The 17,741-nt window shown below is 44.6% G+C and overlaps 1 protein-coding gene across 1 annotated transcript in view; it reads right to left on the reverse strand.

Moving 5' to 3' along the window:
• Positions 1 to 5,446: 5,446 nt before the first annotated feature.
• ZMAT4 (zinc finger matrin-type 4) overlaps positions 5,447 to 17,741 on the reverse strand; it is a 172,749-nt gene continuing 160,454 nt past the window's right edge. Inside the window, exon 7 of the mRNA XM_026657288.2 lies at positions 5,447 to 5,838. Within this exon, the coding sequence (XP_026513073.1) occupies positions 5,823 to 5,838 (16 nt within the window). The 3' untranslated portion in view covers positions 5,447 to 5,822. The remainder of the gene's footprint in view (positions 5,839 to 17,741) is intronic.

The raw sequence follows: 17,741 nt of genomic DNA on the forward strand, positions 1-17,741 counted from the left end.
TAAAGCGAAAGCAGCATCAGTTAGTGAAGAGGTCAAAGCACTGAAGAGACTGACTTCTTCATGACAACACACTGTGCTAGCACCTCCTTCCTTCTATGATATGAGGGAATGAGGCTTGTTTGTGACTTAGATGTTGAGGTTTTCACACCAGGTGGAGCCCTGCGTTAGTACACTGAGGCTTTCCCAATTATTACTCCTACCTGAACACCCAGGAGAGAGATTCATCTAAGGTCTACTTGCTGTTAAATCGTATTTTCCTCCACCAGCCATTTCCCCATCTAATATAAACAAAGTGATGAAAGAAAAATCAGTTCCAGAAAGACTGTAATTAAGAAGTACTTGTAACTTATTTCGTCTGTCCATTTCATAGGCAGTATACATTCTGCAGCTATCGAACAGTGCATGCATTTCAGGCAAAGAACTGAATACCCCCTCTGCATAGGTAATGACAGCTGTGTATGAGCAGTGTGATGATGGAAATGTTTGTGCCCAGCTGCAATCAAGAGTTATTTGAGCAAAGCTATTGTGCTCTCTTGCAGTCAGTCTTTGATTTTACTCACCTCACTCCAGGAGAAGAGAGGACTTTTTAAAAGCATTTGTGCTAATTATAAACAAGCAAGGTCAAGTATCTCTCTCCCTCTCCTTTATTAGCTTTTAACAAAACTAAATACAGGCCATTTGTAAAGGGTGAGATTTTCAAAGTGGACAAAGGCATTTAGAGACAACTCACTAAATTTTAAAGTGAATTGTGTCTAAATCCCCTAGTCAACTTTGAATATCTCAGCTAAAAAGTCTGTGATTTGAAGGGGATGGTCCCCCTGACCTTTCAATTTCTATTTTTATTTACTGAGACATGAATGTAGCCACTACTGACTTTTTTTTCTATTTGTCAAGCCAGTTACTCCAACTATTAATTGAAGGAACCTTAATAAATCTGTTTAAATGCTAAGTAAAAATAGTGGTAAATCCCCCCCCAAAATATTGGAGCTTTTCCATTAAGTAGAGCATTTTGCCACCAGATTTCATTTGAGTTATGCCATAGAACTTTATAATTCAGATAGCAACCTGACTTCTTTGCCTGGAAGGGGTCTATTTAGTCTTCATTGCTGGCAGGAGAAACTCTGCAGGATTCCACAGAGCAGCATCTATTATTGATCTTAATCCTAATTTAGGAGATAATCACCTCACTTCTCTCCCACAGTATTGAAAGAAAATGCTCATGTAAAAATGAAACTGGTGAGTTTTGACTTTTAATTTTTTTTGCAAGAGAAAGAAAAAATTTCCACTGGTACACATTAGCTTGTTTTCATCATAAGGGCAAAGCAGGTGGCAATATGGTGGGGTGTTTGCAATTCTGGGTGAGAGAATCCAAAAGCAAGAGATACAATAAAATATTACTGGCAAGAGATAAAGCTAAAGAGCTCCTTCCCCATATAATCACTTTTTTGAAGAGCATGAAGGAGAAGCTGCAACAGAAATCACTATGTGCCCTGTGCTTGGCTGTGGTTAGATCTAAGACTCCAAAGAGAAAGCAGAAGCTAAACCACCTTCCTAATCACAAAAAGTCTATGTTAGAAGTAGATTAAGACCTATTTCTTTCCCTTTGTAGCTCAGCTGGAGCCATAGGACCCATGCCCCTGAAATGCATGCCTTGCTTCAGCCCACGAACTAGATTAATAGATTCCAAGGCCAAGAAGGGACCATTGTGATCTAGATTTGGGAATAGGATTGCTTCTAGAGATGGAATCCTGGAGGTATGAGCACCTGCTTGACCTTGTAAGACAAGAAGACATTCATTTCAGCAAAGCCGGACAGTAGCATCTAGTAGATTTACTACTCATTATCGCCTCATGATTTAATAATAACCAATTGTTGAGCCTGAGTCTTACATTTGTCAAGAATAAGGTTTAGTACATGGTTTACAATGAAACTGACTCGATCTCACATATCCATTATCCAACGCCTCAGCCACTGTAAAAACCATTGTGTACTACTATCTTCCCCTTGAGAGAGGTATAAATCAGAGGTAGTGAGCAGCACCTAATGCATCCATTACTGGTTTTTTTGTTGATAAATTCACTATCACATAACAAATAAATAAAATTAACACTAGCATTTCAGTGCTATTAATAAAAAAATTAATGAAGTTAGCTTCTGAACTGCAGTTTTCCAGGTAATTACCCAAATGTAAATGTAAAATGCATGACAAGAACACCATGCTGCCTAGCACCTAAGTGCCAGGAGCAATACCTTATTTGTTTGTTTTATTAAGTTGTAGCCAGGTGGACAGAGATTAATGACCTGTACATGATTTAATTGCCTCTCTATCATACACACAAATCTGCAGGGCATTGTGGTGGCCTGTGGATTCAATTAAAAGTATCCCTGATCCTGTTTCCGGCTAATTTCCAGTAGCTGCAGGCCAGTGTCCTTGCAGTATCCATTTGCACTTTGCTGTGACTTCTCCTGGTAAAGGAACTGATGAATCACTGTTCACTTCGAAGGTGTGAAGCAGCCTTTAGTTGAGTGTGCACAGAAAGGAAATGTCAAAGCGTATTATTCAGGAGGCAGCAGAAAGCAAGGACAGAAGCAGCCCAAGGAGAATCACACTATTGCACATGCATAAAACAATCAGGAAAATTCCTCTCCAGAGAAGGTTTATTTTTACATTGGAATTCATAGGATCCCAAAGTCCTCAGAACCTTTTAAATGCAGATGCGTTTTATAGCTCATACAATCCACATTTGTTCTGCATTGTCTCTACCACCCTCTTGGAACTTGATAACATTTAGTTCAGTTCCTAAAAATGGGTTAGGTAATTAACTTGGGCTCCCTCTGCTGGCTGCATGACTTTGCCGCAGAAAAATTAAAAATACTGCAGGATATGGATTGTCAGTGGCTCCAGTTATTTTTGTTATCAATCTACCACCAAGTCAGTGAACAATAAACGCTTCCCCTGTGAATGAATAATCAATATCTACAAAGGGGCACCCGGATAAATGGCTTTTATCTTGGAAATTCAGATTTTTTCCTGAGCTGAACCCTCCTCCCTCCAAACCCTGTTTGCTCCCTGTAAGTGACACCCACATGCCCACTCTGCCAATGGGACCCAGGGCAGTGGCAGGTTGTAGGCAGAAATTAGTGAATGAATATTGCACACAGTTTGAAGGGATACCACCCCAGAACACCAAGGGACCAGCCTTGAAGGATTTAAAAATAGATGCTCCAAAACTCCTCGACAGGTATGATCCTGTTGAACTCATTTGCTTTCAATCATTGCTATGAACAGTGGATTATGTGATATAGGATAACTACTTAGGCCCAAATCTTTGCCTAAGAGCCATTGCTAGAAATGAGGGTGAGGCGCTCTCTCTGCCTGATCTCAATAAGCAGCAGTGGAGACCCTCCACGGAATCAAGTGTGTCCCAAGAGCGTAGGCCCCAATTCAGCAAAGCATTTAAGTTTGTGCTTAAGTCTCTCTCTGCTCGGCCCAGCGTGTGCTTAACTGCAAGAGTGTACCTCCCATGGGGCACAAGCACATGCTCAGTGCGGCTGAATCGGGGCCTGAATAGCAGCATGCCCCCCTCTCACCACAGTGGGCTGCACAGACAGGCGCTGGATGAGCTGCATGGGAGTGATCCCGATGCCCCTGCCCTCACTCCCATTTGGCACTAGGCCTCTCCATGCATGGGGAAGGGGCCGGGACTTGTGCCGTGGTCAAGTTCCCCAGTGCAACGTGAATACGTAACTGTCTCAAAGACAGGTCAGGCACTGGGGTCAAATTCAGCAAGTCTAACGGAGTCCGGAGGGAGTCTTAGTTAGGGTTACCATATTTCAACAATCAAAAAAGAGGACGGGAGGAGCCCCGCCCTAGCCCCGCCCCCGTCCTGCCCTAGCCCCGCCCCTGCCCCTTCCACTCCCTCCCACTTCCCGCCCTCCTTAGAACCCCCAACCCTCCCCCCCACTCCTTCTCCCCTGACTGCCCCCTCCTGGGACCCCTGCCCCTAACTGCCCCCCAGGACTCCACCCCCTATTTATGTACAGGCGTGACTACCTGCCCTTTCCTGGTTATTATACACGGCCAGTCCGAAACCACATCCAGTAGTTTAAAAAAAAAAATTAAACTAATAATTTAAATTGGAATTGGAATAAACCTCCCCGTTCCTTGTCCCCTAACTGCCCCCTCCTGAGATCCCCCCACCCTAACTGCCCCCCAGGACCCTACCCCCTACCTGTACCCTGACTGCCCAAAACCTTACACCCCCAACCCCCAGCCAGCCCCCCCCGAACTCCCCACCCATCCAACCCTGCTCCCTGTCTCTTGACTGCCCCCTCCAGAACCTCCCTGCCCCTTCTCCGACCTCCTGGCCCCCTTACCGTGCCGCTCAGAACAGAGTGCTGCAGAGCGGCGCTCGGCAGCAGGGGACAGGGGAGCAGGGGGAGGAGCTCCAGACTGCCGGAGGCCCGATGTGAACGGCCCCGGCGATCTGCGAATGCAGGGAGAGGGAGGGAGAGAGCGAGAGGAGGGGAGTGATTTCAAGCTGCAGGGAAGAGGAGGGGGAAGCGGAGGAGGGGCTCTGGCTCTCGGAGCCCCATGCAAGTGGCACGATCCGGCCGGCTGCCCTGTCAGCCACGCGCTCTCTGCATTGGGGGGAAATCCGGACATTTACAAATTCCCCCCGACGCTATTTTTAACTCAAAAAAGCCGGACATGTCCGGCAGAATCCGGACGAATGGTAACCCTAGTCTTAGTTGGCCTAATTTACACCTGTCTGTCCTTCCCACCCCTCACCTTCTTGCACCTGCTTCCCACTCCTCAGTACATGTGCCACATTAACAGAGTCTTTTATACTTCAGTAAGTGGGATTAAGTAGGTGTCAGGGGAGCATAAGGGAATCCAGCTTTCACATCGTGAACCTCACCTCTGAGCTGGGTTCCCCTTTATTTTCACAATTTTCCCTCTGTTGTCATTTACTTTCTATAGAAACACCTGGTGCACTGGGCAAAATATCTATTTTATAGAGGAAACATCAATTCACCTAATCACATTGTGCCACTAGCCTGGCATAGGTGTTGTTGTTCCACTGCCCTGAAACATTCCAAACAGGCAATTTGCTTCCTAGGAACATCATGTGGATAGACTGATGTCTTTTATAGGTTAGCATTCAGCAAAGTCGATAGTGGGGGTAGCATCCATCTAGCTTCTAGGAATCATACTTGAATGGCAGGAAAAGGATTTTATTCTTTAATTTTAGCTTTCAGTGTTCAGTGAACCATATGTATTTTTTCTGAAGACAAAGAGGAAGGGAAAAGATTCATCTATTATACATACCCCGTGATTCATTTTTTTTCTTTATATGTTGACACAAATCATGCCGAAGAAGGTGAAGAAATCATGTTTATTTCTGGTTGAAGACTGATTACATCACAATCATGGATAATTTAATAGAGCAATTTTATATTCTCAGAAGAAATCTAAGAATAAATATGAAAAAAATAAAATATTTTATTTCCACTGTCTTTGAGGATGAGTGATGTTTAGATGCTGTTTCTTAAAGGATATTTATCATACTTTAGACTGTGTGCTGAATATATTATCTTGAAAAGGTAAAAAAAAAAATCCATTCAAATATTTTAACTCACCACAAAATTAAAAAAGAAAATCCATGTATTTGTCCAAAGTGAAGATTTAGTTATACGTTAATTAATGAATCCACACAGGAAATGCTCATTGTCCAAGAAAGCATCCTTTCTATTGGTTAATAGACTCTTCTTTGCAGAAAAAATCTTGATGTTTTTTCCTTCTTTTGATTGATGAATCACTATTGATTCTTCAGGCTGTAATACAAAAAGGAAGCAGAGATAAGTTTCTTTCTTGTTTCTCCTAGTTTTTGTTTTTGCTTGTTTGCTGCTGCTGTATAAGAGTCTCTCTGTGCACCTGTTTCCATCATTCACCCATGTAACCTTGAGTACATCCTATGTACCTGACTGCTTATTCAATTATATACCATCTTGTAATTGTTCCTAGGAGACAAAGGTATAACAAGATTCAGTGGCTAGAAGTTGAAGCTAGATAAATTTGGAGTAGAAATAAGGCACACATTTTTAACAGTGAGGGTGATTAACCATTAAAACAACTTACCAAAGGTTTGCGGTGGATTCTTCATCACAGGACACTTTTACATCAAGATTGGATGTTTTTCTAAGAGAGATGCTCTAATTCATCCACAGCTATTGACTTGTAGCAGAAATTAATTCAGAGAAGTCCTATGACCCGTGCTATGCAGCAAGTCAGAGTAGATGATCACAATGGTTTCTTTTGGCCTTAATATCTCTGAACCTATCAATCAAATCATTACTGTAGTATCTGAGCACCTCACAAGCAGCTTCATCCTCACAAACACTTCCAGGAAGTAAAGAAATATTAGCCTCCTCATATTACGGATGGGGAATTCAGGCATAGAGCAATTAGGATCTTTGCTCATAGTCATGGAGAAAGTCTGTTTCAGAGTCTGGAGCTGAACCCACATCCCAGACCAGTGTCTTCACGGCAGCACCACCCTTCTTTTTACATACGTATTTCACTGCACCATCGGGTTAAACACAGTCACCTTCCTTTAAGTCCTCAGTATAAACCTAGAGTTTTTGCACACTAGGCAATATATTTTTGACAACTGAGAACATTTCCAGGCAGTAAAATAATATGATCTAATATTTATAATTTGTGAGATGGGCTAATGTTTACTTTTTAAAATCGAAGTAATTTCTCCATACACCAAGAAAACAAACAAAAACACAAATTGCACAAGCCATTCAGTGGTTTTCATATTTTGATCAAAGCATCAGAGGGTATCAGAGACATCTTTATTTTCACTTATATTAAAAGGGAATGGAGAGAATTTAATATTGAGGGGAAATATTACACATTTGCTTTTTATAGGCAGTGTAATTATTCAGATTATCTCTGGAAGAAGCAAAATAATGACAAATTAAAATGCCTTTGAATCCCATCTACTTTTATAATTGTTCATCTGCTATAGTTGTTATTGCTCTAAACTTCTCTGTATTTTAGTCAGTATCCTACACAAGACCAAAAGCACATGGAAAATTTCATCGCTATTAACAAATGTTGCAGTCATCAAGATAAAAAAAAACATTTTTAATTTGAGACAGATGTGCTGTGTAGCTCAGGTATTTAAAGATATCTCCTGAAATGTAATGGAAATCTAGCTTTAGAGAGAGAGAGAGAGAGAGAGAGAGAGAGAGAGAGAGAGATCATTCCTGAAGGATAAATGTAATTTATTCTATAGCTTTCTTAGGATGGAAGCTACTTGTAGAACAGAATAAAAACAAATACCACATAATAAAATATCACCCATCTAAAATGCGACCACATAAAACCAAAATGATGGGGTCGAATTTAGAAGTTGTTTGCAAAAATGCATTTATAGGGCGGAAAAAAACCCTAAAGGTTTATGGTGCTTTTTGAAAGTGCTGAGGGATGATATGAGAAGGTTTCTGTGATGGGGATGGAGTTCCACATTGTAACAAAGCAAATATACTATTGCCTGACAGCTTGAGAGGCAATGGTGAGCTCCCAAGACGGTGGTAATTTGTAAGGACAGTCAATGTGAGGTTCAAGGAGCAGGATTCAAATGAAGCCAGTGCCAGGAGCTTGTAGGACTTGGAAAACCAGGAGTGCCAATTTAAAGTCAATCTGCCACTTACTTTGCTGATTCTGGACAAGACCACATGCAGTGAACCTGCCAAACATCTTATCTTTTTAAGTTTTAATTTTAAGTTTGAGGCTAACACGGAATGGGATTGAGGCATTATCACAGGTGAAAGAAGAGAACAATCCGAATGAACTTTGGAATGAAATGACAACTGTCATGCTCAAATCTGCCAAATCACATGTTCCAAAATGTCAGCATTGGACCACACTATGGTTAACAGAAGAAGTGTTTGGACTGGCAAAAAATGATGCAGAATGACACAGAGTGACTTGAAGACTGAAGCACCTAGGAGAGAGTACAAAGAACTGAGCAGGCAGATCTGAAAGCAGACTAGACCAGACAAGAGTGAATACATCAGGGCAAAGTGTGAGGAACTTGAGAGTCACAAAAAGAGTACTACAAAAGGCAAGTATGTTCATAATGGTCAGACTTCTTATCAGAAAGTTTCCCCTATAATCAAGCATAATACAAGATCCTGATGGCAGAGTCCTCACTGAAAGCGATGATATTAACCACGCTTGGACAGATTACTGTGCCAATCTGTATGCCTCATCAGAGCCACTTACAATACAGGACGACAGAAAGGAGCGCATAGAGCCAGAGTCATCAATCCTGTGAGTGGAACTGGTGTGTACTATTATGAAAACGAAGCCTGGGAAAGCACCAGCGGTAGATAACATACCAGTAGAATTGTTAAAAGAAATTAGTGACCTCAGTACTGATATCATGGAGCAGGCAACAGCAAGTGGTTTACCAGTGAGCAGGACGTGCGACATGGGTGTATTCTGTCTCCAAGCCTTTTCAGCACATACTCGGAATTTATTATATGACAAGACCTGGAAGCTTTTAACAGAGTGGAAAGAGCTGGGTTTTCTATTGGTGAACATGTCTTAACCGACCTCACGTACGCCGATGACATGATGCTCTTTGCTACAACCACCGATACAAATGTTGGAGTTTGTAAAAACATGTAGTAAGGAATATGGTTGTAGTGCGGTGGTTACCCCGCTCCTGCCTGAGGGGTTTAAAACAGCCCTGGCAGAGGGCTGGGGCAAAGGGAAAAGCTACTGGGCTGATTGGGGAAGTAGCCACAGCTGGGCCACGCCCCAATCAGGCCCCAGCTGGCCCTATATAAGAGGCTGGAAGCCAGGCACTTAGTAGTCTCTCTCTGCCTTCAGAGAGTAGAAGGGCCTGGCTGCAGGGAGCTAGACAGGGCACCTGTAGTAGAGCAGGGCTGGGGAAAGGCTGAGAGGCTGGGGAGCTCCAGCCTGGATAGCCCCAGGCTGCGGCCTGGTAATAGGCCAAGGGGTACTGGGGGTTGCAGAGGGCAGCCCAGGGCTAGGCCGAGGCAGCAGGTCCAAACCCTCCTTGCCAGTGATGAGTGGCCTATACTGCAGTCTGCCCCAGGGAGCGGGGGCTAGTTGGTGACTGGCAGTGGCCTTATTCTGAGGTGAGGTAGGGATAGTGGGTGGGGGTTCCCCTGGGAGGGGAGACCCAGCGTGTGTGTGGGTATTGCCAGGGGGCAGCACCCAGAGCAAGGGGCACCGGGGTCCTGGGAGGGACACGGGGGCCAGTGCAGAGGACAAGGCGGATCACCGGCCTGCAGAGGGCGCTCCAGAGGCTGGTGAGCTAATTCCCTGGACAACCAGCAAGAGGCGCCGCAGGGGTGAGTCCGGCCCTCTTACAATGGTCTATACCTGAATGAGGTGAAAATGAAATTCATGCACACTGACATGATTAATAGGATGCAAGCAGACATCATGATTAACAGTCAAGCTGTAGAGGCAGTAGATGAATTCAATTATTTGGGATCATACATATCCAATCAAGGAGGCTGTTCCAAAGAAATCAAAAGATGATAAGAATGTCTTGCTCAGCAATGGCCTCCCTCAGGAAAGGCTGGAAAAACAATGGCCTCTCAAAATGTGCAAAGCTCAATTGGTGACAAGCTTATTTTTTTCCACAGCAACTTACAGATGTGAAACTGCACAATTGCAGAGGGAATAAAAAATACACTTTTGCATGGCAGCCAACGTATGGGAACTCGGATTGGAATGCCCCTCATCCATTTACTGCTTTACCCCATCTCTTGTATCTTGGAATACAAGATTCTTTAGGGCAGGAGCTGTCTTTGCAACCCTTGTCTGTGCAGAATCTAGCACAAGGGGACCCTAATCAGTGCCTCTAGATGCCTTCGTAATACAAATGGAATGTAATAATAATAATAGCATGGTGTAGAGGCACGCCAAGAACCTGTCTCGCAACACATCCCCTGCCCAAGGGATAGAAAATGGGGGGGGGGAGGGGAATCCTACTTCTACGTCTGGGTAAGGAGGGAAGCAACAAGACGGTGCATGAACACTAGACTGAGGAGAAGATAATTCTGTGATGTTCAGATACGACTATGATTAGAAGCATATAAGTGCAGACAGACAGAAAGCAAAGAGTCTGTCCCCTTTTTGCCAAGATGAATGCCCGGATTCTTGTGGCATCAGATATTTATCCAATTGCACAGCATCCCGCAGTGTCAGATGAAATGGACAGACAGGCATCCCGTGTCTTTGTGCCTGCAGCTAATGCCTGGAAACTACAACTACAAAGCCCAGATAACACAGGAACAGAGGAAATGGGGAGCTATTGCTATGCATTATTGTCTCAGCGCCTTCTAAGTGCACATGGCCTATGTTAGATCCTAGAGTTAGGCACATGTGTCCACCCCATCAGGCTGTAAGTATTTGTTTACACTTTCTTAAACAGAATGAAAAAAAATATGGAAATGCAATCATGGTGAAGAGTGAAATTTCTCCAGGCACGATATTTACAATATTTTGATTAGCTCCGATTTCTGAATGGCAAAGCAGCTTATGTTAATAAATACCCAACTCCAATTAGACATCTGCATTCACAGTCTAAATAAAACCCACAGCCACCAAGCATGTCATTTGCTTCTCAGTGGGCTATAAATCCCCTGGGCTTTCGCAAGAAGATGCACAATGATTAGGTGAACAGCCATGGGTAACAATCTGTCATGTGTTCATGATCTTCAGAACACTCTTGTCCAGGATGACATGGCAACTGCCAATCTCCAGTTGTTCATTTGGGCACCATCCTGCGCTCCTCATTCAGGAACAATCTCCCATTGGCTCAGTGGGAACTTTACTTTAGTAACAACTACAGGATTGGGCCCATCTTCTCTCATTTGATTTCGTCCTCTGAAGCCCTGGTTTTGGGTATGTCTACACTGCAGCCGGGGGTGTGAATTGCAGTTCATGTAGACCGACCTGCGCCAGCTGTACTCTAGCTAGCTTGCTAACAGTAGAAATGAGAACGTCATGGCTTGGCCTTCAGTGGTAGCTGTGCAAGCCCACCAGACTCCCCAGGTCACGTACTCACTTGTGCCACTAGCACTGAAGCCTGCACCAAGACATCCTCATTGCTAATTTTAGCAAGCTAGCTAGAGCACAACTAGTTACTCCTGAGGGAATTCTGCAGCAAAAAATTAAAAATTCTGTGCACAGTATTTTAAAATTCTGCAAAAATCTATTTATCAATAATAAATGTGGAGGCTCCAGCATGGCAGTGGGGAGCACAGGCCACTGGCTGCACGAGACATGGACTTGGTGGTGAGGCTGCACCCACCCCTGATATAGCACAAGGGCTGACCTGCCCCAGAAATGTCCCAGGGCCCTGCCCCTCCATGCCAGCTGCACCAGGCATGGGCAGGCAGGCAGGCTTAGCCCTGCAGGATCCCAGTGTGTGTGGGGAGAGTTCTGTGTGGGGCAATCTGGGTCTGAGTGGCTCAGTGGGAGGTCTGGGTGGGTGGGGATCTGGATGCACAGGGGCTTGTTGCAGGGTTCCAGGTGCAGGAGCAACGGGATTCTGCAGGGGACCCAGGTGAAGGTGGTTGGGGCTCAGCAGGGGATCTGGGTGTGGGGGGTTTAGCAGGGGGGTCTGGGTGCAGCTGGTTGGGAGTCTGGGTGCAGGGGACTCATCAGGGTGGGGGTTGTAGTGCCGGGGGCTCACCAGGGGGGTGGTCTGGGTGAAGTGGGATGGGAAGGGGGTCCAACTGTAAGAGGTGAGGCTCAGCAGGGTGAGGATTGGTGTGTGGGGGGCTTGGTGGGGGGTTCTGGGTGCAGGGATTGGGTGGATAGTAGAGCAGCTCCCCATACAGTGACCCCTCCCCAATGGCTGAGGAGCAATGGGGGTGGGAGGGGCAGAGCTTTCTGTAGCTGGCGGGGGGAGGGGTCTGGGGGTGGGTCTTACCTAGCCCAGGCTGCTCTTTCAGGGGAAGAGCAAGTCCCGTCCTTCCCAGCCCAGCCGGGACTAATAGCTGAGCAGGGTAGGAACCACCAGCTGAGGCATCCCCAGCCCCACATCCCCCCCTCTCCCTGCAATGATTTACCTCTCCGCCAGCTGCTCCAGGTACCCAAAACGATGCGCTCACATTGCTGGGGAGGGGCACATGACCGCTCTTGAGGCTTCCCTTTGCTTCCCCTTCAGAAAGTCATTTTTCTGCAGGGAAGCAAAGAAATCTGCGGGGGACATGAATTGTGCACATGCACAGTAGTGCAGAATTCCCCCAGGAGTAGCTAGTGCAGGTGTGTCTACACAAACTGCCAGTCTTACCCCTGGCTGCAACATAATGGAACCCTTTGAGAAAGGAATTATAATTATGTGGGGTGTATAAATGGCACCTAGGAATGGATAAATGACTGGTTATAAAAATACAGAGAGCATTTGAGAGCTCCAGCAGATAACAGGGAAGTTTTGCTGGTAAAAGAAAATAAACTGAAAAGAGGGAAGATGAAGTTCCTGTTCATGGAAGTTGGTGTCATTATCAGCTACATCATAAGACACTAACTACTAGGGGCTGAGGAGAATCTGATGTGTCTGCCCCTCATCACCTACAGCCAAGACACATCTCAAGCTCTCAGTACTCTCAGGTAGGTATAAATCAGGACAGCTCCACAGCAGCCAATGTAGCTACACCAAATTACAACAGCTGAGGAGCTGGCACCCAATGGTCTATTCGCTACAAATAAGATAATAAAAGAAACATAGTTTCCACCCAAGTTGTTGCTGGTTGCATCGGATCGATGTGAGGCCCAACAGAGCGGATGGAATCTGAATACAACAAATACAAGGGACAGATTTTGAAAGCCCTATTTTACTGCAAAATGGGTGTGTGTGATCTGTCTGGCAGTGAAAGCAAGATGGGAAATGCTGCAGAGACCAATGAGAGAGACAACATTGCAACGATGGAACTGGAGCCACACGAGGGGACAGTTTCTCTATCTCAGAATCTTCTTCCTGAAGTCTAGATTCTCATTAGTATTACAGTTGCACCTAGAGGCCTGCACTGAGATCAGGGTTCCCCTGTGCTAGGCACTGTACTCACACATAGCTAGAGACAGTCCCTGCCCCAAAGCGCTCATAATCTAAACAGACAAGACAGACAAAGGGTGGAGGAGAAACTGAGGCACAGAGAGGGCTAGTAGCTTGCCCAAGGTCATGTGGCAGGTCAGTAACTAAGCCAGGAACAGAATCCAGGGCCCTGACACCCAATCCCCCCCATCCTCAGATGAGGGGACTGGGGCACAGGGAGATTAAAGGGCAGATTTTTCATAAGTGCTTTGCAGCCAGAACTTCAGTTGAAGCCAAAGGGAGCTGCAGCCTGAGTAACTCACCCCAGGTCACACAGGGACACTGACAGAGCCAGGAGTCGAATCCCAGCGCAGTGCCTTAACCAAAAAAATCCTTCCTCTTGGCATGAAAGTCAATGGGACTGTGCTTGTAAGTCACTTAGCCAATGGGAGTTAGGCACCTAGGTGCTTTTGAGAATCAGACCAGGAGCCTACCTGCATCTTTACGCATCTAAATACCTTTAAATTTCTGGTCCACTGGCATTTTTTAAACTCCCACACTGCAAGCCTTATTTCTATATGCAGAACCCCTGAGAACTGATCTGGAGCTGCAACAGCGCCCATAAGTTCATTTTTCCAAGCAGATATTTTCACTTGAACATGGTGATGAATGCAATCTATTTTACCTTGTTTACTGTATGTGCATGCTAATAAATAAGGAATAATTTTTACAAATTAATATGGAATGCTAAGATTTCTTCACGTCCAGAATCTGTAGGTACTGAATGATCTTACTCACCTAACTGGGGGTTATTTTTAGAAACATTTTTATTGGCTCTTTCCAGACTATATGAAACAAACCAGAAAAGAGCCAAGAGTTTTGTCACTTACTGTTTGTCATCAACAATGAAGAGTGAGGCCAATTATTATTAGCAGGTAAATATGCCAAATGGTCTGTGATAGGATGTTAGATGGGGTGGGATCTGAGTTACTACAGAGAATTCTTTCCTGGGTGCTGGCTGGTGAGTCTTGCCCACATGCTCAGGGTTTAGCTGATCCCCATATTTGGGGTCAGGAAGGAATTTTCCTCCAGGGCAGATTGGCAGAGGCCCTGGAGGTTTTTCGCCTTCCTCTGCAGCGTGGGGCATGGGTTACTTGCTGGAGGATTCTCTGCACCTTGAGGTCTTTAAACCACGATTTGAGGACTTCAATAACTCAGGCATATGTTAGGGGTTTGTTACAGGAGTGGGTGGGTGAGATTCTGTGGCCTGCCTTGTGCAGGAGGTCAGATTAGATGATCATAATGGTCCCTTAAAGTCTATGAGTCTATGTGACTGTCTTCAAATGGTTCCCAGTTAATGTGACCCCCCCCCCCCCCCGTTACTGCAGCCCTGCACAAATCCTGCCTTCCATTTGCCATTGGTCCCCATGGAAACTAGGCTGCTTACGGTGACTGTGATCCAGTGCAAGAGGACACTCACAATCACACACCATGCCATGCCTCCTGCTTCATGAACCATTCTGTTCGCTTGTTGTTTATTTTGCAGGGGCGGGGGTGTAAAAAGAACACATTTATTTTTGGAAAGCAAGTCAGACAATGACTCAATCACCTTGGCACTGTTTACAAATCCCTAATTAAAGGTTTAGTTCTCCTCCCCCACTGCAGATGTTCCAGAGTCCAGCCTCATTTCAGAATGTTTGTGTATTTGCATGTGTGTTTGTGGGCATGCATGCATGCAAGAACTATGAATCTAAGCTATAGATTCACAAGGTAAAATTTAAAAAAGTAGCTCTCACTCATCAGCCCTGCACATGAATGTGTAACTCTCACCAAACCTGCAAGGAGGACTACACAACCACTGGGGTGAACATATTCTGCAGCGTCGCAGATTTTTGCTGCTTATATAAGAAACCCTCTTCTGTATCTGGTTCTAACCCCTTCAATCCCGAGGTTCATTATAGGATCTCAAGTGGATCTGTATTTTCTTTTTTTATATATATAAAACTTAAAATATTTATGGTTTTTTTTGGGGGGGGGGAAGAGGCTCTTAGATGTAGCTTTGCATATTCACTGGCCAATGGAAAATCAGAGCTGACAACGCTAGCTACATCCCTCTACATCTCTTATTAAATGCTGAAATATCAACCTAGTCAATTTTAGCAATTCTTTCCCCCTGCCACTTCTTCCCATCTTTGGTCAACCAAGTTCAGCAGACAGGCATCCAGGATTCAGATCGGACTTTGAAACTCCTGTAATGAAAGGTGGGGTGGGGGGAAAGAGGGGAAATGTGACGAGTCAGTTAGATGGACTTTGAGTCCCAGCTTTGCCGACCGAGTCCCGGTACCATCAGCTTTAATGCTGAGAAATGAAGGAAGGAAATAACATGGGCCGCTAAGCAGCAGCTCAAAGGCTGCTATTCAGTGAGTTATTTAAAGCATAATTTGGGGATGGATTGGCTGTGTGTTACCCTCTGGAACGCTTTCAGTAGCTGTAATATAAATTTATTGTTTGGTTCACTCTTGTTTTATATGGCTCTTGTCTTACAGCTGCTCTCCAGAAGCCTAATCTGCTGGGTAATTTTGGGGTGTGATCATCTTTCCTTGCCCAATCTGTCCCAAGAGGGCATGTCTTTCCTTTATATAACATTTTTGAAAGTGTGCCAGGTTCATAAACTGTTTTTTGTTGCCTTGGATACAGCAGTTCACTAGCAAATCCTTTGTGTTGAAAGGATAAGGGGAAAGTATCATCACTAACCAAAGATAACAGGAATGTTTAAATGGGTGCAGCATATAGGAACAGGTATTGGCTAGGTAAGACATAGGTATAAGTTAAGGCAATAATGCAATGAATCTACAAGCCTCAAGGCCTGTAAGACAATAGCTTAGTTAAACTAATCAAGCCGCCCCAAAAGCCTTAGCATAAGCAGCTAACCAGGAGTAACCCTAGATTATAAAATATCACAAGAATAGAATGCTGTAATAGACAGGAGTGTATATTGCTGAAAGAATGGATGTGTCTTGAATCACTGGAGTTCACTGGCTGAGAAATGATTAGAACAACATTTGCCAGTGCTATGCCAAAGATCTTTTAAGTAAAACATCTCCATCTGCACTGATTTCATAGCCATGGGCATCATCTGTGTTAGGGCAGACCTGCATAATGCTTGAACTTTCTAAGATCTTTTAGCCCTTATTACTGTAATACCCATACTGCACACTCATCCAAGCCCCAGAGAAATGCTTGCTTCAGTTCAGTTGCCTGCTTGCTATAAATAGAAGAGACTCCTACATGAAGCAATGTGCCAGATGTATTCCAGGGACAGATTTGGTCCAGATGAGCTTGGTGCTGGACTGGGGGAATTGGGGGGGAAAGGTAATTGTTGAGAACCCTTTATCTTATCACTAATTCTGTGCTGGCCTGGTATAGTCTATCTTAGGGTATGTCTATACTTACGCGGTAGTTCGACGGCTGGCAATCGAACTTCCGGGTTCGCTTTATCGCGTCTGGTCTGGACACGATAAATCGATCCCGGAAGTGCTCGCCGTCGACTGCGGTACTCCAGCTCGGCGAGAGGAGTACCGCGGAGTCGACGGGGGAGCCTGCCTGCCGCGTGTGGACCGCGTCTGAACCGCGGTAAGTTCGAACTAAGGTATGTCGACTTCAGCTACGTTATTCACGTAGCTGAAGTTGCGTACCTTAGATCGAATTGGGGTGTTAGTGTAGACCAGGCCTTAGAACAGACCCTTCTAGCGCATCATCCCCCATCAGCCCCATCTAAAAGAGGACACAGCCCCAAGAATTTCTTCAAATGAGCGAGTAAAATCTGTTCCAGACCAATTATAAAAATGAAGTTTTTATTTTGTGTAAATCCAAACTGCCAACCCTGTTCTGTCTTACACATCTGCACTTCGCTATAGGAGATGAAGAATTCTATATTCATCTACTGAGTCACTTAGCCTCAAAGAAAATGGTATAAGAATGAACAATGAACAGAGGAAATAGAATAATCAAAGCAATTTCCCATAGAAATTGGTCAGATGAACATCTCTAATTGGCATTCTATTATTACATTTGTAACATACTTTCCTATGAATTTAATAGTAGGTTTCCCCCTCTTATTAAATGCCCATGAAGAACTCGTGAGACGTTACCAGATTTAAATAATTATGAGTAAGTGATAAGACACTATATTTAGAAGGAGCAATAAGAATATTAATTTGTGAAACAGCAGAAGGTCCTTTTAAAAAAAAGAAAAACTGTCCACGTGAGTGATACTGTGAGTGATACTGTGATCTTAACGCAGGCGTCCTCACTTTTTGCCAAGATGAAAGTGACAGGGGCCTCCTGCTCAATAATTCATGCTTTTTTCACAGCTCTAGAAAGCGTTGGGAATATTTGAACATTCCACTGGGTCTTGACACTAAAAGGGTACAATGCTACTTGCCTCTCTGGTGCCCAGATGTGGTAATGAACCATTAGAAGCCTTCTAGGCCCAAACTACTAACTGTAATCTCCTTCTGACAGGGTTACCTCAGCCAAAATAATAGGAGGATTTAAAGGTTCCAAGTCTTCCTTCTCTCTGGGGGATGTGGAAGAAATTGCAGGTAGCAGCCATTTTCTCTCACACACCTTACTTCCCTT

This window comes from Terrapene carolina, unplaced genomic scaffold, assembly GCF_002925995.2.
Source record: "Terrapene carolina triunguis isolate 2854851 unplaced genomic scaffold, T_m_triunguis-2.0 Scaffold53, whole genome shotgun sequence".
Taxonomy (NCBI): Eukaryota; Metazoa; Chordata; order Testudines; family Emydidae; genus Terrapene; species Terrapene triunguis.